This window comes from Balaenoptera physalus, assembly GCF_965194825.1.
Source record: "Balaenoptera physalus genome assembly, chromosome: X".
In the NCBI taxonomy this organism is placed as follows: Eukaryota; Metazoa; Chordata; class Mammalia; order Artiodactyla; family Balaenopteridae; genus Balaenoptera; species Balaenoptera physalus.
Window position 1 is genome coordinate 47,676,273 of NC_138903.1, and position 25,940 is coordinate 47,702,212.

Below are 25,940 nucleotides of genomic sequence, written 5' to 3' on the forward strand. Positions count from 1 at the left end.
TCTATGATGTTCCTTCAATTGGAAAATAGCGTTATATGAAAACTCAGTTCCATCAAGAAAACAAATGACAAGCATGCTAGCGGAAGTAAAGCAAAAACTGGTTGTGTTTCCATATGTAAAAGCAAGGTGTTGTTGATTTTCATGTTGTTAGTGTAGGAGAAAACTATTACAAACTCTTGTGACTGACTCCTTCTAAAAGTTACAAAACAGGTCTTTTAGTAACATGTGACCAGGTCTTTCAACATCATGAACTAAAAGTCTTCTAAATAAAACATATGACTGACAGCCCTCACTCACAACAAATTACCAATTTACCAAGCAATTACCAAGTAATTTACAAGTTCTTTACAAAGAACAACAGGTTCTTCCCAATAATGCATTAAAAAATCAAATTATAGAAACCATAAAATATGACAAACTGTTGAAATGCAAATGTTTATAGCCAAATCCTAAATCTGACCCACATCATCAAAGGATTTGTTTGTTTGTTTTTAACATCCTCCAAGTCAAATATCAGCAGTAAAATCTGTCTCTCCTGGTTCTTTGCACTGCCCTAAAGTCCATGTATTCTAAATAAATGGATATGAGGCTTTTAAGAATTGTTACACAAGGCTCAAATATCTACAATAGGGGGAAATGCCATCAAGAGAAAAAGGTATAAAAGTAAAATTTTAAGAAAGAGAAGAACTGCCAAATTTCAGGGGAGAAGATTAAGAGGTGGTGTGTATGCAATAAAATAATAGTTTACATATTTTAATGATGTTAATAAATAGAAAATATATGTCAAACTGATAACAAAAGTATAGACACACCAATTTTATATATTATACACACACATATATATAAACAAAGGTTGGGAAAGAATCAAGAATAATTTAAACATTTAAACTGCTCACTGGGATGTTTTTCAACAAAATTGTTTAATTATATAATAAAGAGTAAGACTTTACAGAAAAAATATGAGAAATTGTACATTATAAACTGTATACTACTCACAGGAAAGTAATTAAAAGACGATGCCCTTATCCTTCTGGGATTCTAAATAAGTTAGTTTTTCCTAATTCCAAATATGCAGAAAGTGACATGAGATCCAAAAATTGTATCAACTAAGTCCACTAATTCCGACATTCCTTTCAGAATAGAAGATTGCAATTGTTGTTCTTTGTATAAATTAAAATGTACTTTATTTCTGTAAATTAAAATTTACAACATTTGCTCCACATGAGAGATCCCCAAATCTGGCTATATATCCAATTACCTGGAGAACTTTTAAAAGTGAGTTCCTGTGGGGAATTCCCTGGCGGTCCAGTGGTTAGGACTCTGAGCTTCCACTGCAGGGGCCACAGGTTCAATCCCTGGTTGGGGAACTAAGATCCCTCAAGCTGCACAGTGTGACCAAAAAATAATAATAATAAAATAAAACTTCATAAAAAATATAAATAAATAAATAATAAAAGTAAGTTCCTGGGGCTTCCCTGGTGGCACAGCGGTTAAGAATCCGCTTGCCAATGCAGGGGACACGGGTTTGAGCCCTGGTCCGGGAAGACCCCACATGCCATGGAGCAACTAAGCCCGTGCGCCACAACTACTGAGCCTGCGCTCTAGAGCCCGCAAGCCACAACTCCTGAAGCCCACGCACCTAGAGCCCGTGCTCTGCAACAAGAGAAGCCACCGCAATGAGAAGACCGCACACCGCAAGGAAGAGTAGCCCCCCTGCTCACCACAACTAGAGCCCGCGCGCAGCAATGAAGACTCAGCACAGCCAAAATTAATTAATTAATTAATTAATTTCTTAAAAAAAGTAAGTTCCTGGGCCTCACCTCCTGAAGATTCTGATTTAGAAAGTTTGGAGTGGATGCCAGGAATCAGTATATATGATATAATATAAAGCTCATGTTGGTATATTAAGGGAATTCCTCCTCTGATTCAGCTAGCTCTTGGAATTAGTCCCTTATTTCAGTGCTTTTCAAGCTCTACTGTGCATACAAATCACCTGCAGATGTTACTAAGAGGTAGACTCTGATTCAATAGTCTGGGATGAGGCCTAGGAACCTGCGGCTCCAAGTTCCCAGGTGATGTCCATGCTGCTGGTCCAGAGACTACACTTGGAGTAGTAAGACCTTATGGGATCTTTCAACCTTTCCACAGGTGAATAATAGAAGGTATTCCCCTAGGCAGTTCCTACCACTAAAATATTTTCAAGTTTTACCTAAACATTCTTTAGCATAGCTAGAGTACACAATTTGCAAAATACTTGACATATCTTCACTATGTATCCTACTACCAAGTGAATGGAAATTACCTCCCCCATTTACAAACAGAGTATCACTAAAAGATGAGTGTTACTGCAGTCAAAAGATTTATAAGATAAATAAGTAAGTACTAGAGATGTAATGTACAACATGCTAAAGATAACACTACTACTGTATGTTATCTATGAAAATTATTAAGGGAGTAAATCCCAAGGGTTCTCATCACAAGGAAAAAATATTTTTTTCTATTTAATTTTGTATCTATTTGAGACGATGTTCACTAAACTTACTGTGATAATCATTTCATGATGTATTTAAGTCAAATCATTATGCTGTACACCTTAAACTTACGCAGTGTTGTATGTCAATTATATCGCAATAAAACTGGAAGAAAAAAAGCAAATGACAATAGCAACAACAACAAAGGACCAGATAGTAAATATTTTACATTTTGTGGTCTCCACCCCCCAAAAAAAGATGAGTGTTACTGAAATCACAATGCAGAGATTAAATTAAAATTTACATAGTTTTCAATATATATATGCAAGGATATTGATCACAACCATGGTTATAATAGTGAAATATCGGAGAAAAATCTAGAAGTCCAACAATAGAGAACTGATTAAATAACTTATAAGGGCAGCTATTAAAAATAATGATGTAAATCTACAATTACCAGTAATGAAAAGATGTTCATGATAAGTTAAAAAAAAAAGTTTTGTTCAAACCTTATAGTACGATTCCATGGGGGTTGCATACAGTCATATATACATTTATGCAAAAGAAAGAGTCCATAAAGATATATACTGAAATGTTTAAAGCATCCTCAAAGTAGTATAATTTCAGGTGATCTTAATGTTTGTTTACTCGCAGTATCTAATATTCCTACTGTGACACAGACCTTAAAATAAAATTCTTAAAGGGTAAAAAGGGGGTAAGAAGAAAACCAAGCAAACCCCACACAGCACACGCACACATCTTTCAAGAACTACTAGAATGGCTTGACTGCTAGGTAACTTGCATTCCAAAGAGTCGTCAAGGGACTTCCTACACTGGAAGCACTTTGAAAGCTTGTTAAAATTGCAGTCTTGCATCCCACCCCAGACTTACAGAAGAATCTCAGTCTCTGACAATAGTCTCCTGAATCTGCATACAAAGCAAACACTGACAGAGTAAGTGTTTTGAAACAAAAGGAGAGTAAAATTTTTAAAAAAACAGAAAAAAACAGAGTAAAGTTTTGAAACAAAAGCCTTCCTAGAAATGCAGGGACCAAGACTAAATTTCAACCTATCTAAATGGCAATCTACAGCAAATTCAGAAGGCGTGAAATCATGGTACATACATACACACCCACACACAGAGACCACTGGAATCTGAACAACAAAAAAACCTGTACTTAGTGATTGGCTTTATTTAATCTTAATTTTAAGCATCTCTTGTGAACACTGACCATTTCCCATGAGCTGGCTGAGGTCACAAAGGTTTTCCTTATGTTTAACCTACATCTGTCTGAAACTATTCCTATTATAACCCTTTCTATGATGTTCTGTCTCCATTTAGTCCTTCATTAGTTACAAGTACCATATAAACATTTATTATGGAAATAAATATCTAGGTAATTCAACTATTCTTATGATGCTTTCACTTCTCCTTCCTAAACAACATTCCAGTTGACTAAGCTCAGTAGATTCTGGTGATTATTTCTTCCAGAGATCCTCTCTGAGGTAAACTCAAAGGCATGGAGAGGAGTTTATATTACTAGAAGCCCTCAAAGAAACAAGAAAACCATTTCCTGTTCTTAAAAACAACACATGAACCCCCAAAAGTTTGTTGAAAGAAAAAGAGAGATGGGAAATATCATACTGCATATATCCCTAACATATCACACTCTCAAATATTTAGCATAACAATCAACTCATAAGGCATACATTTACTAAAAGTTTTCAAAATGAGACATTAAGAGTTTCGGGAATTTCCTAAGGGTAATGAATTAGGAGCATTTCCCCAAAGAAAGGCAGAATAGACTTTTTCCTTTAAAACAGAGGGGAAAACAACAGGAAAAAAAAAGTTTGGCGTGAGCTCCTAAGAGGATCTAAGAAAGGAGCATAATTTCAGGGATGTGGGGACAAGTCCTTCGTTTTATTTTAATCCATGATACATTTTAATACTGGATCACTCAGAAGCCCAGGCCAGCTAAAACTGGAATTTATTAAAACCAAGAATATTGTATACGCACCTGCAGCTCACACCAAGCAACCTCAACCCATGTTTCAGTGTCCAGTCCCTTATATACTGTTTTAAATGCTCCTCTTCCCAGCTCTATGTCAAATTTCAGGAACCTGCCACTAGGAGAAGTAGCTACAGCCTTCATTTCTGCTTCTTCTTCCATTTCCTTTTCATTTTTCTCCTTGAAACAATCTTTTGAGGATTCTGACATTCCCTTTGAACATTGCTCGTATTTAACTTCTTGTCTGCCTCTTAGCACATTTGTAGGAAGCTTTTCTACTCTTGGAATATTTGTTGCAGTCTTTATTCTCTCATCTTTGGAGGAAGATTCAGCAACTTTGTCATCTTCTGCCATCTCAACACTCTTTCGAAAGAATCTCTTCCTTTCTATAGTTTCTCCAGAAGCACAGAAGGTACTGTTTTTCTCCTTTAGTCTAGCTTCCACTGTCAAAGTTGCTGCAACCTGACGAACTCTGTTTTCCAATGAAACTCCATCAGGTTTCTCAGAATCTTCTGTGCTAGCTGGCTCCCCTGAATCAGTATCCATTGTAATTAAGGTTGGCACTAATATTTTTCCTGTTCCACTCTTCAGTCCAGTTGCATCTCAGGTATCAGAATTATCAGAATAGACTTCCTTTTCTGTGGTCATATGTTTCCATAGCAACCTGAAGGGGAAAAAAGGATATATTAAAATCACCCCACAAAGGAAATCATTAAGGAGAAAAGTCACCTGTTTAATCCCTTTTTTCTTAATAAGAAGTTTGTTCTTTTTTCTGTCCAATCTTAGCAACCAGCAGACTCCAGGGACTGTGTCTTATCTTGTTTACCACTGTAGTCCTCAGTGCTTAGCAGACTACTTGGCATATAGCTCAATAAGTCTTCATATTGCATGAATGTTGGTTAGCAATCTAGTTCTCAGACCCTTCTATCAATCCATCATATTTTTTTTCCCAAGGGGCTTAAAATTCTTTTAATCAACTTTCTCAGGTATAATTGTCATACAGTAAATTACATGTGTTTAAAATGTACAGTTTGATAAATTTTGACACAGATGTACACCTCTGAAACCATCTCCAAAATCAAGACAATGAACATATGCTTCTCCACCAAGAGCTCTTACTCCTGTCCCTTTGTAATTCCTCTAAGTAGTCCATTATCTGGATATATCATGATTTGTTTATTTATTCACCTCTTGATGACATTTGGGTTGAATTTCACTTATGGACTATTATGAATAAGGTTGCTATGAAGATCTGTGTACAAATCTTTACATGGACATATACTCTCATTTATCTTGAGAAAGTACCTAAGAGTGGAATGGCTGTATCAGAAAATGTATGCTTAACCTTTAAAGAAACTGCCATCTGTTTTTCAAGGTGGTTGTATCATTTTGCATTCCCAGGAGTGGTACAGAAGAATTCCAGTTCCTCCATATCGTCATCAGTACTCTACACTGCCAAATCAATATACTTTGAAAGTCAATAAGACTAGTATTACCTGCAAATGAGAAAAGGTAATTAACAATGCCTCACTTAGGTAGAGAATTTTTTCTTTAACTTATTTTGACATAATTTTGGACTTGGAAAAAGACCTGCAAGAATATACAAAGAATTTAGTATACCCTTCACTCACATCCCCAAATGTTAACATTTTAGATTGGACATTTTTAAGTAAGAATAACTCTATTCAAAAAAAAAAAAGAATAACTCTATTCACTTAACTAAAGGTAACTTATCCAGAAACCTCAAAAGCAAAGATCCATAAGTAAGACAAAAGGATTGCTAAGCAGACAAAAATAGGTAAAAATCAGAGAATTTAAGTAGGAAAAAGCCTTCAAAATTTTTTAACTGCAGAACCTCTTTTAAAAAATGGAATCTTCCTCAGAATCCTAATGTAAAAATAGAGGGGAAAGTAGTGCTGCTTTGGTATAATAACTTTAATTATAATGTCTGGTCACCTGGTTTCCCAAACTATAGAATAAGAAGCAGCAAAGTAGAGAAATGGGGAAATGAGTGTTCCTTCAGTCTTTTAAAAACCAACCCTAAGACAAAAAATATTACTAGAGACAAAGAAGGATATTTTATAAGCATGGAGAGATTAATTCACCAGGACAATATAACAATTATAAACATATACACATCTAACAACAGAGCCCCAAATACATTAAATAAAAACTGACAAAACTGAAGAGAGAAATAAACAATTCAGTAATAACAGTAGATGTTAATACCCCATTCTCAATAATGGGGAGAAAAATGAGACAGAAAACGAGCAAGAATCTGGAAAACTTGACCAATACTATCAATCAAATTGACCTAACTGCCATCTATAGAACACTCCACCCAGCAAGAACAAAATATACATTCTTTTCAAGCACACATGGAAAAATCTCGAGAACAGATCATGTACTATGCAATAAAATAAATCTCAATAAATTTAAAAGGATTGAAACCAAAGTATGCTCTCCTACTACAAAAGAATTAAATTAGAAATGAACAGAAAAGGGTAAGGGTATATAGATCAATGAAATAGCATTGAGAGTCTAGAAGTAAACCTTAACATTTATGGTCAATTGATTTTCAACAGAAAGGCCAAGACAATTCAATGGGAAAAGAACAGTCTTTCAACAAAAGGTACTGGGACAACTGGATATCCACATACAAAAGAATGAAGTTGGACTCCTACCTCACACCATACAAGAAATGAACTCAAAGTGGAACATGGACTAAAACTATAAAACTCTTAGAAGAAAACATTAAAGTAAATTCTAGTGCCTCTGGGTTATGCAATGGTTTCCTAAGTACAATAGCATAAGTACAAGTGATAAAAGAGAAAATTGAGAAGCTGGACCTCAACAAAATTTAAAACTTTTGTGCTTCAAAGGATGCCATCAAGGAAGTGAAAAGTGAAAAGGCTGGGAGAAAATATGTGCAAATCATATACCTGAAAGGGGACTGGTATTCAGAATATATAAAGAATTCCAACAATTCAATAATGAAAAGATAAATAATCCAATGGGCTAAAGATCTGAGTAGGCATTTCTCTAAAGAAGATATACAAGTGGCCAATAAACACATGAAAAGATGTTCCACATCGTTACTCATTAGAGAAATACAAATCATAATCACAAATACTACTCTATACCCATGAGGATGGTTACAATAAAAAAGATAAGACAGTAGCAAGTGATGGTGAGGATATGGAGAAAATAGACCCCTAATACATTGCTGGTGGGAATGTACAATAGAACAGAGTCTGGCAGTTCCTCAACAAGTTTAACATAGAGTTACCATATGAATACCATCTACCCAAGAGAAATGAAAACTTATGTCCACACAAAAACTTATACACAAGTGTTCATAGAAGTACCAGTCACAATAGCCAAAAGGTGGAAACAATCCAAATGTCTAACAACAGTTGGATAAACAAAATGTGTTATATCCATGCAATACAATATTATTCAGCAATAAAAAGAAATGAGGTATTGATACATGCTACAATAAGGATGAACCTTGATAACATTATGCTATGTGAAAGAAGCCAAAGGAAAGACCACGTACTGTATGGTTACATTTATATGAAATGTCTAGAATATGCAAATCTATAGAGACAGAAAATAGATTATTTGTTGCCTTGGGCTGGGGTGTAGGAATAGGACTGACTGCAAACTGGCACAAGAAATACTTTGGGGGTGATGAAAATGTTCTAAAATTAGATTGTAATCAAGGTTATACAACTCTATAAATTTGCTAAAAATCACTGGCATTTATATTGGTGAATTTTATGATATATAAATTATATCTCAATAAAATATGATGTCCTTAAGCATCTTAAAATATTGTGACTAAAATCAAAGCCATCATAATATCAAATATGCCTTTTTAAAACTATACTCTCTACCTCCCTCACCACCACCACCACCCCATTCTGTCCACTCTCCTTATCTTCTGCCTGGATTCCTGGGTTGAGAATCATTAGTCTGAAGAGAAAAGACCTGACAACAATAAAATGTAATAGCTGGTGGCCTAAGGGTAAACAATGAATAAGAAAAACAAATTTTAACAAAACAGGCAAAGAACTTCACTAAGCATAGTATATCTGGGGCCTTTTCATCATGGATCCAATAGCTTCTTGACCATAAAACAGAGTTTCAGAACTCAGGCTTTGGAGTGGGAGAAACCTGGAATCAATCATGGTTCTCCCTCTCACTCCTCAGAGATTTGGGGCAAATTACTTAACCTCATTCATTTTTTATTTCATTTGTGAAATCTCACAGGAATAATATGAAAATAAAATGGTAATATACATGTAAAGTACTTAGCACAGTGCCTGGCACAATATAATAATCAATAAATGGAAGCTTTTATTTCTTACCTCTTAATAATCCCTAAGGGCAGCACTATACTAAAGCGCTATACAACAACACTCAAGAAAACATTAAATGATTTTTCAGGAGACTATTTAGTAAAGCTGAAAAGTATATAATACATTCTTTTAAAGTTTTCCAGTAAGAAACCATGGTGGCATTGCTAAAGGGGTATGCTTCAGTGACCAGGGTATCTCTACTATACTCAGCAGTGCAGAAACATAGCTCAGTAAAATAGTCCACAAAAATCAGGCCTCAAACCTGAAGTCTCTACTGAGTTCAACGGCTATGTATCATAACCCATGTGTGACCATTATTTCCTTCATAAAATAACACATTGACTTAAGCCCTAGGAATATGTATAAAGACAATTGCAAAGGCACTTCTACAGAGATTGAAATTATAGGGAAAATCTCACAAATCTGTGTCCCATATGTACTCCTTCAATATATTTGATATATAATCTTGGAGCATTTGAGTTAAAAGCTCAAGATAAGTTTCCCCCTGTAGCTTATCATGGTTCTATCCATGGGAAATCCAGCATACAATCAGTACTTTGTCAATGACTCAATAATTTCTTCAACTTTTGGAAAGAGCAATTGAAAGAATGCACATTTAAATAGTCAGAATTACACAGTAAATTTTCCACTGACAATCCTCTCTCTCTCTCATACATGTGTATTCATACCAATAAACATTTACCAGGTGCCAAGCACTGTGTCAGGGTCTGGGGATAAAAGAACAAAAGTCAGTCTTTGTCCTCAAGGACCCTACAGTTTATCCAAGCTTAAGATATACCACTGCCGCCTTCTAGTTCAAGAAGGTGAACTGAACACCTATATCTCTTGTACTTTCCAAGACCCTGAAAAAGTGATGGTAAAATAGTACAGAAGTATAAATCACAAGTCAAAGACAGGAATGGAAAATGGCATAGCAAATACAAGATTTCAACAATTTCTGACAGAGAGCAAACAGGAAAGAACTAGCTGATAACACAAATCAAAGGAATGCTACAACCTGAAATATGTAATAGAAAGGGTTCCAACCCGGGAGGGAGCTGACTTGCAGGGCAAAACCCCAGAGGGGTTCCACACTCAAAGAAGACTGATCCTAAAGAGAGCCAGAGTGAGAAAAGGGCTAAAAACAGGGCTTAACTGAAGGTCTGAATTATGACACAGTTGATGAACTCTCCCCCCAAAATAAAGAAATTCCTGCAGATAGAATACCAAATTCAACAAACTAGGAAGAATAAGGGCACCCTAGTACAAAGCCTTCTGCGCTCTGGCATTTGGGCCCTCCAAGTGTAAAAGCCAGCTGCCCACCCACTCCCTCCAAAACCAGCTGACAACCTGCCTAGGTACACAGAACTCCCAGTCAGCCCTTCTACTAGGTCATTCTTTAATACGAATAGAATCAGGAGACAGCCATATTGAAGAAAACATGTAACACAGAAAGAACAAGAACAAGAAAAAAATATCCTTGGAAGAGCTGAAATAATTCAAGAAACCATTTTTAATTTAATTTTTAAAATATAATCATAAGATTCAAAAATCAAAAAAAGAGGTATATAATGGACAGGTTCACTCCCAAATCTGTTTCCTATCCATTCAGTTCCCCCCCACTCTCCCACAAGTAACCACTCATTAGATTCTGTGTAGCCCTCCAGAGTTTCTTACAGCAAATAAGCAAATATAAATATATGTTCTTTCTCTCCCTTTCTACATGAAAAGTAGCATAGTATATACCAAGCTTTTTTTTATAGTCACAATAATTTAAGATACTGTTTTCCCTGTCAGTACATGAGATTCCCTCATTCTTATTTTTTAATACCTATATAGTAATAGTATTTGATTATTTGCTTATGACAGATAAAACTGCATATTTCATTTTGCATATATGTATATCTGTGTGTGTATATATATATATGTAAATTCCCTGAAGTGGGATTGCTGGATCAAAGGAAATTTTCATATTTAACTTTTAATGAAGTATACTAATATACCCATAAGAGTAAACATAATTCATGTGTACCTTTATATAATGCTGCCAAACTGCCTTCCACAGGCATTGTACCAATTTAAACTCCCACCTGCAATGTGCAAGGTGTCTTTTACCCCACAGCCTTGACAACAAAAAAAGGTGTTATCAAACATTTTGATTTTTAACACTCTGATAGGTTTAAAAAAGGAATCACAGTGCGGTTTCAATTAGCAATTATCTCATGAGTGAGATTAAGCATCTTTCACATAAACAATAATTAAAGTCAGGAATAAGCCAAGAATTGCTATTATCATTGCTACCACTTACGGAAATAAAATAAGACATACAAATATTGGAAAGTAGGAGACAGAATTCAAAACTTGCAGATTATATGATTACCTAGCTAGAAAATCCAAGCAAATTCAACTAAAAAAACTATGATAGGAAGTAACGAGAGAGCTCAGCAGAAACGCTAAATGCAAAATCAACAAACAAATCAATAGCTTTGCTATACATCAGCAATAATCAATTAGAAAATGTAATTAAAAAAACATCAGGGACTTCCCTGATGGTCCAGTGGGTAAGACTCCGCACTCCCAATGCAGGGGGCCCGGGTTCGATCCCTGGTCAGGGAACTAGATCCCGCATGCATGCCACAACTAAGAAGTCCACATGCTGCAACTAAAAGATCCCACATAGCACAATGACGATCCCATGTGCTGCAACTAAGACCCAGCGCAGCCTAAATAAATAAATGAATGAATTTTTTTAAAAAAACCTATCCTAAGGTGAGGGTTCCAGGGGCAGGTGGCACCAGGAGGGGGCAGGAAGGGCTGGGTGCTCCGGAAGGAGGGCGGGTCACTGCAATTACTATAGATATAGATATAGATATACATACTATCCTGCTCATAAGAGCAACAGAGCTATAGAATAATCATCTAGGAATAAACTCAAGAAGAAGTATGCAACACCTATATAAAGAAGACTAAAATTTTACTGAAGTACATAAAATACACCTTTCTTTGGTAGAAAGACCCAATATTAGGATCTTCACAAACCCCCCTCTGAGATTATTCCAAAGTCAATGCAAGTTCAATAAAAATCCCAAAGAGATGTTTTTGGCCCAAACTGACAAACTGATTTGAAAAGAGTACAAGGAAAGCCAAGAAAATCTTGAAAAAGAACAATGAGAGTTTGCTTTAACAAATATTACTTATAGCTATAGTAAGTTAAACAATGTGGTTTCATCAGAGAAATATACAACTGGGCTAATGGAGAACAATCAGTAGAGAAAGAGACACATGTATGTATGGCAATGCAGTCCATAGTAAAGACGGCATTTCAAATTTATGAGGAACAGATAGCATAATAAATGGTGTCAGAATAACTGGCTATCCATCTTTGGGGAAAAAAGATAAAGCCCTACTTAAAACCAGTCACAGAAATAAATTCCAGGTAGATAAAAGGGTTAAACATAAAAACCAAAACTATTTAACTATGAAAAGAAAATATGGCAGAATATATTTCTAACCTGAAGAAAGGCTCCCTTAAAAAGATAAAATACAAAGACCATTAACAACAACAACAAAAAAATACATTTGGCCATTTGACCATGAACAAGGTTAAAAGATAGGCAACAGTCTGGGAGCAAACATCTGCAACTTGTATAGCAAAGCATTAATATCCAGAATATATAAAGAGCTAAAAAAAAATCAGTAAGAAGAAACACAAATGGACAATACATGCATGGTAGGGGGATGGCTCAAACTCCTTAGTAAGCAAGGAGATGCAAATTCAAATAATTCAATATCATTTTTTGTCTATCAGATGAGCGAAAATTATAAATCTGTTAATATCACATTTTGAGTGTGAGAAATTCAGCACTCCATGCACTGTTGGCAGGTAAACTGGAATAGCCTCTTCATATGGCAAATTCCAAATATCTAGTGCATACCTGTCACCCAGCAATTCCACTTCTTAGTATCTACCTGAGAAATATTCCTGTATGTGTACAAATACGTATGTACAAGGATTTTTTACTGAAGGATTTTTTATTGTTTGCAACAGCAAAAAAACTGAAAAGAACTTACATATTCATCTATAAGAGAATGGTGAAATAAAAAGTGGTGCATCTGTACTGCGTAATAATATGCATCTGTTTAAAAACTGAGAGATGGTTATACACTGATGTATAAAAATCTCCCACACATATATACTATTGAGAAAAGTGAGTTGTAGTACAACACATACATCATACTATATGTCAATTATATATTAAATATTATATATAAATACATATATAAAAGACAAAACTTTATGTTTCTAAATGTACTCATATATGTGTAAATGCATATAAAAAAGACTGGAAGGATATGCTCTAAACTGATCCTAGTGGTTAAAGAAGCATGTAGTATGAAATACTATGTATCCATTAAAAAGGATAAAGTGAACATATACATACTGACACTAAAAGAGCCTGAAGGGCTTCCCTGGTGGCACAGTGGTTAAGAATCCTCCTGAGGGCTTCCCTGGTGGCGCAGTGGTTGAGAATCTGCCTGCTAATGCAGGGGACGCGGGTTCGAGCCCTGGTATGGGAGGATCCCACATGCCACGGAGCAGCTGGGCCCGTGAGCCACAACTACTGAGCCTGCGCGTCTGTAGCCTGTGCCCCGCAGCGGGAGGGGCCGTGATAGTGAAAGGCCCGCGCACCGCGATGAAGAGCGGTCCCCACACCGCGATGAAGAGTGGCCCCCACTTGCCGCAACTGGAGAAAGCCCTCGCACGAACCGAAGACCCAGCACAGCCAAAAATAAATAAATAAATAAAAATAAAAGTAGCTATAAAAAAAAATTTTTTTTAAAAAAAGAATCCTCCTGAATGCAGGGGACACGGGTTTGAGCCCTGGTCCGGGAAGATCCCACATGCCGCAGAGCAACTAAGCCTGTGCGCCACAACTACTGAGCCTGCGCTCTAGAGCCCGCGAGCCACAACTACTGAAGCCCGTGCGCCTAGAGCCCATGCTCTGCAACAAGTGAAGCCCGCGCACCACAACGAAGAGTAGCCCCCGCTCACCGCATCTAGAGAAAGCCCACGTGCAGCAACAAAGACCCAACGCAGCCAAAAATAAATAAATCAAATAAATTAATTTAAAATAATACTTGGAACCAATTTCTTAAAAAAAAAAAAAAGAGAGAGCCTTAAGACATATTCTTTGGGAAAAAAGTCATAAAATACATATTTTTTATTTGTATATGCACATACATATGCATGTAAATACAGAGAAAAAGGAATGTACAAGTTCACAGTCAACTCTTAACAATGATTACCCACTGGGAGGGCAGGAAATTGGGTAAAGGGGGACTTGGTTTTAATCTACCTCTATATTATTTTAATTCGTTAAAGAAGAATTGTCCATCAACAACCTGTACCAAGAACCAGTTAAAGATATTATAATTTCTTAAAATAACTGAAGGAAGGATAAAACAAATAAGGTATGTATAACTTATATCCAAATGAATATTATCACTTAACACTTATTGAGTGCTTTGTGCTAAGCACTCTAAGCCCTTCCATGCATTTTCTCATGTAATCATAAGACTCTTGAGGTAAAATTATTCCCATTTTACAAATGAGGAAACTAGGCTCAAAAAATTAAGTTAAACTTCCCTAAGATTACACAGCTAGTAAAAACCAGGGACAAAATTCAACCCAGGCAACTGACTCCCAAGTCCACTCTTAACTACTCATAATACAGGGTCACATATGACTTGGAGCCACATGCACACACTATACACAATCCTGAATTGCATAGATACATACACTGCACAACCACATCACATTAAAGATGCCCATTTTATGTGAAAAAATTTCTGGATCCATATTAGAAAAAGAACTGAAATCATCTCCATCTTCTTTCATCATCAAAATTAAACAATTTCTATCTACCAATCACCTACCCTGGAATCCCTAATTAACACTTTACTCTGCCTAACCCTTTATAACAGTGGTAGCCAAACTACATACAGCCCTCAGGCCAAACCTACCTCACCTCCCAGCCTGTTTTTGTGCAGCAGCTGAGTTGAGAAAGATTTTTACATTTTTAAATGGTTGAAAAAAAAATCAAAAGAAGAATAGTATTCATGACACATGAAAATTACTCAAAATTCATTATTTCAGTGTTCATAAATAGTGTTATTGGAACACAGCCATGCTCATTCATTTACATATTGCCTATGACTGCTACACAACAGAGCTGAGCTGTGGCAACAGAGACTCCATGGCCCACAAAGCCTAAAGCACTGTATTTACTATCTGGTCCTTTACGGAGAAAGTTTACCAAACCTTGCTTTATAGTTTTCAAAAGAACTTCATCTATTTAACTCAATTACTCCTAACAACAACCCTGAGAGCTACTTGGTATTTGCCTGAATTCTGAAAATTAAGAAGGCTCAGAGAAGTTTAGTGTCTTGCCCATCACAGAGCTAGTAAGTAAAGGGGAGAATTCTGGAAGCCCAGTTTTCCAGCTCCGAATCCAACATACTTTCTACCACACTACCACTCTCTAAGAACCCAACCCCTTCTGACTAACCAATGAGTTTAGACATTTGGTGCTAAAATTTACCAGATGGGGAGAGACATAAAAGCTTTACATTGGTGGGAAAACATGTCTCAACTGAGAAACGTTGACGCCAAAAATAGATTAATAGGATACACTGCATTTCATATGTAGTTGTATAATTTACAAAGTATATTTTCTCATTTATTAGCAAAGAAACTCTGCTAAATAGGTAGTGCTTTTGTTTTGTTTAGTAACAAATACGGAAATATATAGACTTGCATAAGATTATACTAAGGCAAGACCAGAACCCAGGCTGACTCCTACTCCAGGGACATTTCCACTTGGGAACACTGTCTCTTCTCATAAGGAATGTACCTGTTGTTTCTTTCCTTAGAAACAAAAAGCAGTAACTCATATTCTAAATAGTAAGAAACTAAAGTGTTATTTTAGAAAGGATAAATTAACAATTTAACAAAATAATAACAGAAGGGATACTCTTAACATCTGGATCTCTGTTCAGTCACCTCCTCAAAGAAGGCTTCCAAACTAACCACATAAGCCAAAGAGGCTCCTCCCTAACATCCCAGCACCCTTTAAAAATTTTTCTTCTTAGCATTTATTTTCTGAAATATTTGTTGACTGTCTGTCGTCCTCCACTGTAATGTAAGCTCAAAGATGGCAGGGTCATTGTTGGCTTTGCTTCCTTTTCATCTATTCCCAATACATCAACCCTGGCAAACTGGAGGAACACAATAAATATTTGTTGAATGAACGGTAGAACCTACATATACACTGGATAAGTTATACTTATAATTCACAGATTCAGAGTAAGTTATCAGTGTATTTGAAAGGTTCCTTCGCAAATAAACCACGCATCTTCAAAAAGAGTTTTTTCTCTTGCCAGAAAGACACCTTCAAAGGCGAATTCAATGGAAATGCCACAGTAGCCCAGCAGGACAAAACTGATTCTCTGGGCAGCAGTGGATATAATCAGAGATGAACTAGCACCTTATAGGTCTTAAGGCTGATCAAGCAGATTTTCCATTCTTGTATTAAAACACATCCGCTAATTTTTTTTAAATTTCAAATAATTGTCCCTATTTTAATTATGTTTAACTAGAGGCTGAGATTTAACAACCAATTGTGCTGTGCTAAACTTTAATTCTCATTTCTACAAGAAAACAAACTGAAATAATCTTACATTATCCCTAAATAAACAGAATAATATATGGTGATTATAGCCCAAGTTACAAGTAAAAAGTCTCCACAAAGTACTGACTGTTATATGTTTTCGTCAAGAAGTTGGCTCACAATAATAAACTATATAACACATACATATGAATTACTTTTAGCATAAATCTAATATCAATTTCTGGTAATTATAGACTAAATCTGCTTTTTTCCCTAGGTTTAAGCAAAGATTTCCCCCTACACAAACAATTTAAAACAACACTAATATTCTTTACAAAAAAAATCACTTTACAAAAAAGTAAAGATCACTTTACAAAAAAATCACTTATGGGGCAGTCCACTGGTTAGGACTCTGTGCTTTCACTGGCAAGTGCGCAGGTTCAATCCCTGGTCAGGGAACTAAGATCCCACAAGCTGTGAGGCACGGCCAAAAAAAAAAAAAAAAATCACTTATGTAACTTTAGCATAAGGATCATCTAGCTTGCCATACTGAAGTTTCCTGATCATAAAAGTCTCATTGACTCATAAAGAGTTTTAGAATCCCCACACTTCAAATATAAGGCCTTCAAAAATGCATTTAGAAACATTTCTTCCCCACAACTACCCAAAGAGTGATTAGATATCGCCACAAATAGCTTTACTTAACTAACATACATGTATAGTATTATTTATTATCTGTTTTATAGTTTAAAAATCTTCAAGTTAATCTACATGCAAAAGAATGAAGCTGCACCCTTACCTTGTACCAGATACAAAAATTAACTCAAAATGGATCAAAGACCTAAATATTAAAGCCAAAACTATAAAATTCTTCACAGAAAATATAAATCTTCATGATCTTGGATTTGGCAGTGGTTTCTTAAATATAACACCAAAAACACAAGCAACAAAAGAAAAAGATAAATTGGACTTCATCAAATTTTAAAACTTTTGTGCACCAAAAAACACTATCAAGAAAGTAAAAAGAGACATACAGATGGCCAACAGGCACACGAAAAGATGCTCAACATCACTAATCATCAGGCAAATACAAATCAAAACCATAATAAGGTATCACCTCACACCTGTCAGAATGGCTATTATCAAAAAGATAACAAGTGTTGGTGAGGATGTGGAGAAAAGGGAACCCTCATGCACTGTTGGTAGAAATGTAAACTGGTATAGCCTCTATGGAAAACAGTATGGAGATTCCTTATAAAATTAAAAATAGAACTACCATACGATCCAGCAATTCCACTTCTGGGTATTTATCTAAAAAAACAAAAACACTAATTCTCAAAGATATGTGCATGACTATATTCATGGCAGCATTATATACAATAGCCAAGATATGGAAGCAACCTAAGTGCCCATCAACAGATGAATGGGTAAAGAAGATGTGGTATATATATACACAACAGAATATTACTCAGCCATAAAAGTACTGAAATCTTGCCATTTCAACAACATGGATGGACCCAGAGGGTATTATAATAAGTGAAGTAAGTCAGACAGAAAAGGACAAATACTGTGTGATTTCACTTATATTTGGAATCTAAAAAGCAAAACAAATGAACAAACACAACTAAACAGAAACAGAGTCACAGATACAGAAAACAAAGAGGTGATTGCCAGAGGGGAGGAGGTTGTGGGGAGGAGAGAAATAAGTGAGAAAGATTAAGAGGTATAAACTCCCAGTTGCAAAGTAAATGAGTCACAGGTATGAAATGTACAGTGTGGGGAATATAGTCAATAATTATGTAATATCTTTGTATAGTGACAGATGATAACTAGACTTATCATGGTGATCACTCTGAAATGTACAGAAATATTGAATCACTATGTTATGAACCAGGAACTAACATAGTGCTGTAGGTCAGTTATACTTCAAAAACAAACAAACAAACAAACATAGAAAAAGAGATCAGATTTGTGGCTACCAGAGGCGGGGATAGGAGGATGGGGAATTAGATGAAGGTAGTCAAAAGGTACAAATTTCCAGTTATAAGACAAATAAGTACTAGGGATATAATGTATAACATGACAAAAATAATTAATACTTAGGTAACTGTATGTTATACATGAAATTTTTTGTTTTGTTTTGTTTTTTGGCCGCATTGTGTGGCATGCAGGATCTTAGTTCCCCGAACAGGGATCAAACTCCTGCCTCCTGCACTGAGAGCGCAGAGTCTTAACCACTGGACTGCCAGGGAAATCCCCGTGAAAGTTGTTAAGAGAGTAAATCCTAAGAGTTCTCGTCACAAGGAAAAAAAATTTTTTTCTATTTCTTTAATATTGTATCTATATGGGATTACAGATGTTCACTAAACCTACTGTAGTAATCACTTCATGATTGTTAAGTAAAATCATTATGCTGTACACCTTAAACTTATACAGTGCTGTATGCCAATTTTATCTCAATAAAACTGAAAAAGTAAGAAGACAACTCACAGAACGGGGGAAAATATTTGCAAATCATATGTCTGATCAGGCCCTAGTATCTAGAATATACTTTTAAAAAACTCTTACGGGACTTCCCTGGTGGCGCAGTGGTTAAGAATCCGCCTGCCAATGCAGGAGACACGGGTTCGAGCCCTGGTCTGGGAAGATCCCACATGCCGTGGAGCAACTAAGCCCGGCTGCCACAACTACTGAGCCTAAACTCTAGAGCCCACGAGTCACAACTACTGAAGCCTGGTCACCTAGAGCCCATGCTCCGCAACAAGAGAAGCCACGACGATGAGAAGCCCACGCACCACAAGGAAGAGTAGCCCCCGCTCGCCGCAAATAGAGAAAGCCCGCACGCAGCAACGAAGACACAACGCAGCCAAAAATAAATAATTAATTTTTAAAAACTCCTACAACTCAACAATAAAAAGATAGACAACCAAATTTAAAAACGGGCAAAGGACTTACATAGACATTTCTCCAAAGAAGAAATTCAAATAGCCAAGAGCACATGAAAAGATGTGAAATGGGAATCAAAACCACAATAAGATATCACTTCACACTTACTAGATGGCCATAAAACACACACACACACACAAACAAAACCCCCCAAAGTAACAAACGCTGGGAAAGATGTGAAAAAATTGGAACCCTAAGACACTGAGGATGTAAAATGGTGCAGCCACTGTGGAAAACAGTTTGGTGGTTCCTCAACAAGTTAAACACAGAATCACCATATAACCCAGTACATACCCAAAAGAATTGAAAACAGGTGTTCAAACAAAAACTTGTACACAAATATTCATACCATCATTGTTCACAAAAGCCAAAAGGTGGAAAGATCCCAAATGTCCATTTTGAATAGATAAACAAAATGCAGTATATCCGTACAATGGAATATTATTCAACCATAAAAAGGAATGAAGTACTGATACATGCCACAATGTGAGTGAACCTCAAAAACATGTAAAGTAAAAGAAGCCAGACACAGAAGACCATGTATTATATGATTCCTTTTATATGAAATATCCAGAATAGACAAATCAATAGCGACAGGAGATCAGTGGTTGCCAGGAGCTGGGGGAAAAGAAGAATGGGGAGTGACTGCTTAATGGGTACAGGGTTTCCTTTTGGGGTGATGAAAATGTTTTGGAACTAGATGTGCAACAACATGAAGGTACTTAATGCTACTGAATTGTACACTCTAAAATGGTAAATTTTATGTTATGTGAATTTTATCACAATAAAAAGTTACAAGGTTAAAACACAGAAAACAATTTCTTCATTTCTAATTTTTAAAAAGTTCATGAAAAAAATAATATATTCCTTGAAGAAAGGGGCATTAAAGGCTCACTTTTGCAGTAAGTTAATCTCAACATTTTCCAAACCAAATATCTCATGACAAGCTCTACCAAAACAATTAAAACTGGCATCAAATTCTACTTTTGAAGCTTTGGGAATTTCTGTATGAATGCCTTTATAGATGTCCTTTACAGCTATCAAATATGTCCTAACAGTGCCATAAATTTTATGATCTCAAACAAAAATGGAAAAGACCCACCCCTCTGAAAGTATTCTGGCTTTTAGCCAAGAGACATAATCAGGTATATCTGCAAATAGAGCTGGTCTACTTATACTAAGATGGGAGACTGAGAAAGGAAGAGTTTTTTCTTGCACACAACCACCCCCCCCCACACACACAAACATATACACAAAAATGTAGGCCCTCCATTAATTATTTTTAAGTTAGTTATCTGACTAGAAATTTGATAGCAATAAAACAGTTCTCATCTTTACTTCTGACTACTCTGGTTCTGTGCAACCACTGGCTTTATCATTTCCTGGCTAAGTGATGGACACATTAATGAAAAGAAATTCCCCTAGGGAAGAAAGTTAAAGTCCACATTACAGAAATTTAACTCCTAAAACACTACAGAACAATTACATCAACAAATGTAGACTTGTGATATGGGTGGGGATCAACATTGGTCTAGAAGTCAGAACTCCAGGGTCGACCACTTACTTACTAGGGCAAGTCTTATTTTTCTGAGCTTTATTTTCTCTCTCAGGTATAAAAAGGAAAATAACTTTCCTGCCTGCTTCCCAAAAGAAGTACAGTAATAAGAATATGTACAAGGTGTGATAGGACCACTAAAGAGGGGCACCTAACCTAGCCTGGTGGAGGATGCTGGGAAAAGGAAAAAAGGGGGAGCAGGAAAGGCTTTCAGGAATAGCTAATGACAGAGGTTAGTATAAAAAGAATGAATTCAAATTCAAAGGAAGGGGGAGAGATCAGAAGCAAAGCCAGAGAGATGAACACCATAAATCTGCTTATGCTATTCCCTCCTTGGTAAATAGTCAATGGCTCCTAACTCTGCAGGGTAGTCCTTCATCTCAGCCTCAATCTAAGATTCCAGCCTTATCTCATTCCACTCCCCAAATATACCATGCCTACACTTTCCTGCCTCAGTACTTGAATGTTCTTCCACTCCAGGAACATCTAGTTTGAAACTGGGAGACCAGCTTGCCTGCCAGAGTTGATGCAACATTTCCAGGGTTTCATGGTGCTTTTATACTTCTACTCTACTGCTTAATACACTAAGTATTCATTTAATCTAAGATAATATGAACATTGTATCAACTTTTATATTTAAACTCTGAGTAGCCAAAACAAGGATTACGCTCTTTCAAACATCAAAGCAGAATAAAAGAAAAAGGGCATGTTCTCAAATTTGCAACATTTCCAAGATAAATGAATATATGTCAGTAAAGTTTGTAAAAAGTAACCATGAAAAGTTAAAAATCCATAAACTATTAATCTTGACCCATAAAAGAATGAGACCATCACAAGACATCCTTAACAGAAGATATGAATTTAGAGAACAGCACGTCCAAGTAATCTGCTGTAATTTAAACTCACACCAAAAAGCAAGTGTCAATTTTCAAACAAGATAAATTCAGATTAACGAAAAAAAATCATGTAGAATTATTTTAGCATTCAAAATCAGCATTTTAGTTATCCTTTAATGCAACGTATCTTTCCTTTGGACTGTTGACAATTTTTAAATTCATCAATTCAAAGGATAAAGACTGTCTAGAAAACACCTGCTGCTCTGTATCACATACAGAGACCTCTTTAAAAGTTCTTTTGGTATTACAACTTACTATAGATGAAAAACAGGTAACAATGCCTCCCAAAATTGAATGCAATCACCACCATACAGAAGATTTTCACAACTTAAAGGCTATTTATCATACAATTGCTTCAGTCCACAGTAACTCTTAAGAAGGAATAGCCATACCACTTGCATCTGTTTTGAGGGTTCAATTTCATTTTAACAAGATCTACCAACTCGCAAGATAGGGAGATACACACGTGCAGGATTTCCACCTACACCCCACTACATAAATGTTTCACCATTCTTAACTACTCAAACAAGACCTCTTTCAGTACAGTGAAGCCACCTCACCACTTTTATCCTAACCCCATCATACCATCTCCTCCCCATCCCCAACCTGTCAGTCACAAAACACACCGTTCCCAAATAATACCTCTCAATCTCCTTGAACCTAACCCATTTACACAACCAGGCAGCAGTATCCCTCACAAGATACAGTCCTATCGACCTTCACACATCAACTGAATCTCTAAATTAAATCCACTTTCCCTCATCCCATTATATACTGAAACTCAACTTCGAAAACCCGAAGAGATCTTCCCTTTCAGTAGCCTCAACCTCACTTAAATTATCACTCAGTCCTTTGTCAACCGTCACCCGGCCCCCTCACATAACCTCACCTTCTCCGTCCCCTAGTCTCCCATGAACTCCCAAAGTTGCCACCCCCACAACGAAAAAGACAAAAAACGTCCCTCACCCTTAAACCTGCCCTTCCCCACTTTCCCCCTCTGATTTTCCTCTCCGCCTCTTGGCTCACACGGAAAGCAGCTCCGACAACCCTGAAGACCCGAGCCCGGCCTCGTCCCACACGTCTTGGTGACGGCAACCACCCTGCCTCGGTCAAGCCGCCCCCCACTAGGGTGCTTACTCTGAACAGACTCTTGGCCGCCGCTGCCTCCCTCCATTCATCCCCGGCCCATTCATCTCTCAACCCAATCCCAGACACGCCCCCCGGCCTCCTCCCTCACTCCCAGCTTCCCGGCCGGCCCGGGACCCTCACCAGATTAGAAGCTCTCGCGGAGGGAGACTCTCTTTTCGCTTCTCCCTCGCCCTCCTTCAAGCCTCCGCTCGGCCCTCGACTAGCCACACCGTAGAACACACAGATACACAAACCACCTCCTCTGATGCCGCTTACTCCCCTCCTCGATGTCTCGCACTCCGCTCCGCGTCCTGTGCGCGTGCGCGCGCGACCGTCTCCGCGCGAGCCCACCGGACCAGCTACGGCCGGTAGGTAAAGAGCGGGCGGGGTTAGGGGAGTGGGGTACGAGCGCAAGCTCGCGCTCGCCCGAGAGCTGGGCAGGCGCACGCGTACACCAGTCAGGGAATTCAGATGGAGAGGAGAGGGGGACGGAGGGGGGCGGGGAAGGGAGTGGAGGAAAGGAGGGGGGAGGGGCGGAGAAAGCCGACTGAGCAGCCCCAACTCCGAACGGCCCCTATCGCTGCGAGGTGCCGAGTGGCTAGCCAACTAGAGCATGTGCACTCTTCCCCCGCCCTCCTCAGCGCAGCGGGAGAGAGGGATGCGCGTCGAGAGAAAGGATTCTCTCCCTTCCGAAAAGAAAATCTGTAAGGAGCCACGCGTGACACCTCCTGTGTGTTCAAAAGCTCTCTCTCCACGGCTGCTTTACCCTCTTCCCCTCCAAAAAAAGAGTCCAAGCACACACTTGTTCCTAGCTACCCACCGCCCACTCTCAGTTCTCCACAAGCCGCTAAATGCGGTCGCTCTGCCGCGATGTGGCACCCCCAGCACCTTTTCACCCGCCACCCCTAACTCCATTTTTCCAACTCTCGGCTTCTCTCGCGAGACCCATACCTGCCGGCTTCGGGATTAGAAGTCGAAGCACAGATTTACAAATACCTGTCTCCCGATTACGTTGCGAGGGCAACGGCCATGGCATGTAACCCCTACCCCCCAGGACCGCAGTGCGCGCGCGCGGGGGCTGGGCAACGGCGAAAGCGGGGATGGGAAAGGAAAGCTATGAAACGGATTTTTGACGGCATGTAACCGCTAGGCCTGGGCACGTGCCCTGCGCCTCGCGGGCGGGTGCGGTGTACCCTGGGAATTGTAGTTTTTGTTCCCACCTCCAGACCCACTCCCACCTCAACCTTACTTAGGCCTCCGTCCGAGAGGGGGATTACTGACGCCATTTTGCCAGGAACAATGGCCCTCGGCCCAGGCAGTGGAGGGTGGGGGAGGGAATAATGTTTTAAGGGTTAGGTTAACCTCCCCTGGCCCCTCGGTACCATAGCAACCCCTCAAAAACCTGGCCACGCCCCCTCGCAGCTCCGCCGGGCTCCAAGAGTGCGCGCATGCGGAAAGGCCACCTCCCCCTGAAGCTGCCTTTCACCGTCACCTACCGTCCACCTCCCAGATTCTCTAGTTAGTATTGACTGCTAACTTCTTCGAGCTTTCACTACACGTTAACCTCCGCGCAGTGGCTTTATTTAAGAACTGCTTCCTGCACTATCAGGTGCAGTACAGAGTCCTTTCTGTCATTCTCCCAAGAGCGATCCTGGCTCCACAGAGGAGGAAACTGAGGCTCAGGAGGGGAAAATGGACAAGTTCACACAACTATGTATGGAGGAGTCAGAAGTTGAACCCAGGTGTGTTCACTCCAGAGCCCATGAATTTTTCAATCCCTCAGGTTGCATCTGGTGTCAGAGACCCTGAACAAAAGCTCCTAAAGGGCAGGCTTGCCCCTCAAGCCTCAGCAGGATGCCTTGAGGGTAGGAGGCTAAATGGAAAATGCCAGGCTAGTATTTTCAAATACCCAGCCTCAGGGCCCTATCACTGAGCCATACTAATCTCTCCTCTCCCCACCATTTTCTCTTTTTTTAACATCTTTATTGTAGTATAATTGCTTTACAATGGTGTGTTACTTTCTGCTTTATAACAAACTGAGTCAGCTATACATATACATATATCCCCATATCTCCTCCCTCTTGGGTCTCCCTCCCACCCCTCTAAGGTGGTCACAAAGCACTGAGCTGATCTCCTTGTGTTATGCAGCTGCTTGCCACTAGCAATCTATTTTACATTTGGTAGTGTATATAAGTCCATGCGAGTGTCTCAGTTCATCCCAGCTTACACTTTCCCATCCCCGTGTCCTCAAGCCCATTCTCTACATCTGCATCTTTATTCCTGTCCTGCCCCTAGGTTCTTCAGAACCATTTGTTTCTTTTTAGATTCCATATATATGAGTTAGCATACGATATTTCTTTTTCTCTTTCTGAATTAACTTCACTCTGTATGACAGACTCTAGGTCCATCGACCTCACTACAAATAACGCAATTTCGTTTATTTTTATGGCTGAGTAATATTCCATTGTATATATGTGCCACATCTTCTCTATCCATTCATCCGATGATGGACACTTTGGTTGCTTCCATGTCCTGGCTGTTGTAAATACAGCTGCAATGAACATTGTGGTACATGACTCTTGTTGAATTATGGTTTTCTCAGGGTATATGCCCAGTAGTGGAATTGGTGGGTCGTATGGTAGTTCTATTTTTAGTTTTTTCAGGAACCTCCATACTGTTCTCCATAGTGGCTGTATCAATTTACATTCCCACCAACAGTGCAAGAGGGTTCCCTTTTCTCCACACCCTCTCCAGCATTTATTGTTTGTAGATTTTTTGATGATGGCCATTCTGACCGGTGTGAGGTGATACCTCATTGTAGTTTTGATTTGCATTTCTCTAATGGTTAGTTATGTTGAGCATCCTTTCATGTGTTTGTTGGCAATCTGTATATCTTCTCTGG

The 25,940-nt window shown here is 38.2% G+C and overlaps 1 protein-coding gene across 11 annotated transcripts in view; it reads right to left on the bottom strand.

The window, feature by feature from the left end:
• Positions 1-25,095, bottom strand: part of WNK3 (WNK lysine deficient protein kinase 3) — a 398,421-nt gene extending 373,326 nt beyond the window's left edge. For 4 of the 11 annotated variants that reach the window (XR_014258450.1, XM_082445071.1, XM_082445064.1 and 1 more), the window contains exon 1: positions 4,489-13,686. Coding sequence is in view for 10 of the 11 variants with exons in the window: in XM_082445071.1 (XP_082301197.1) it covers positions 4,489-5,025 (537 nt within the window). In the remaining variant the exon portion in view is untranslated. The other 7 variants (XM_082445069.1, XM_082445070.1, XM_082445066.1 and 4 more) reach the window with 7 other exon arrangements.
• Between the last annotated feature and the right edge of the window lie 845 nt (positions 25,096-25,940).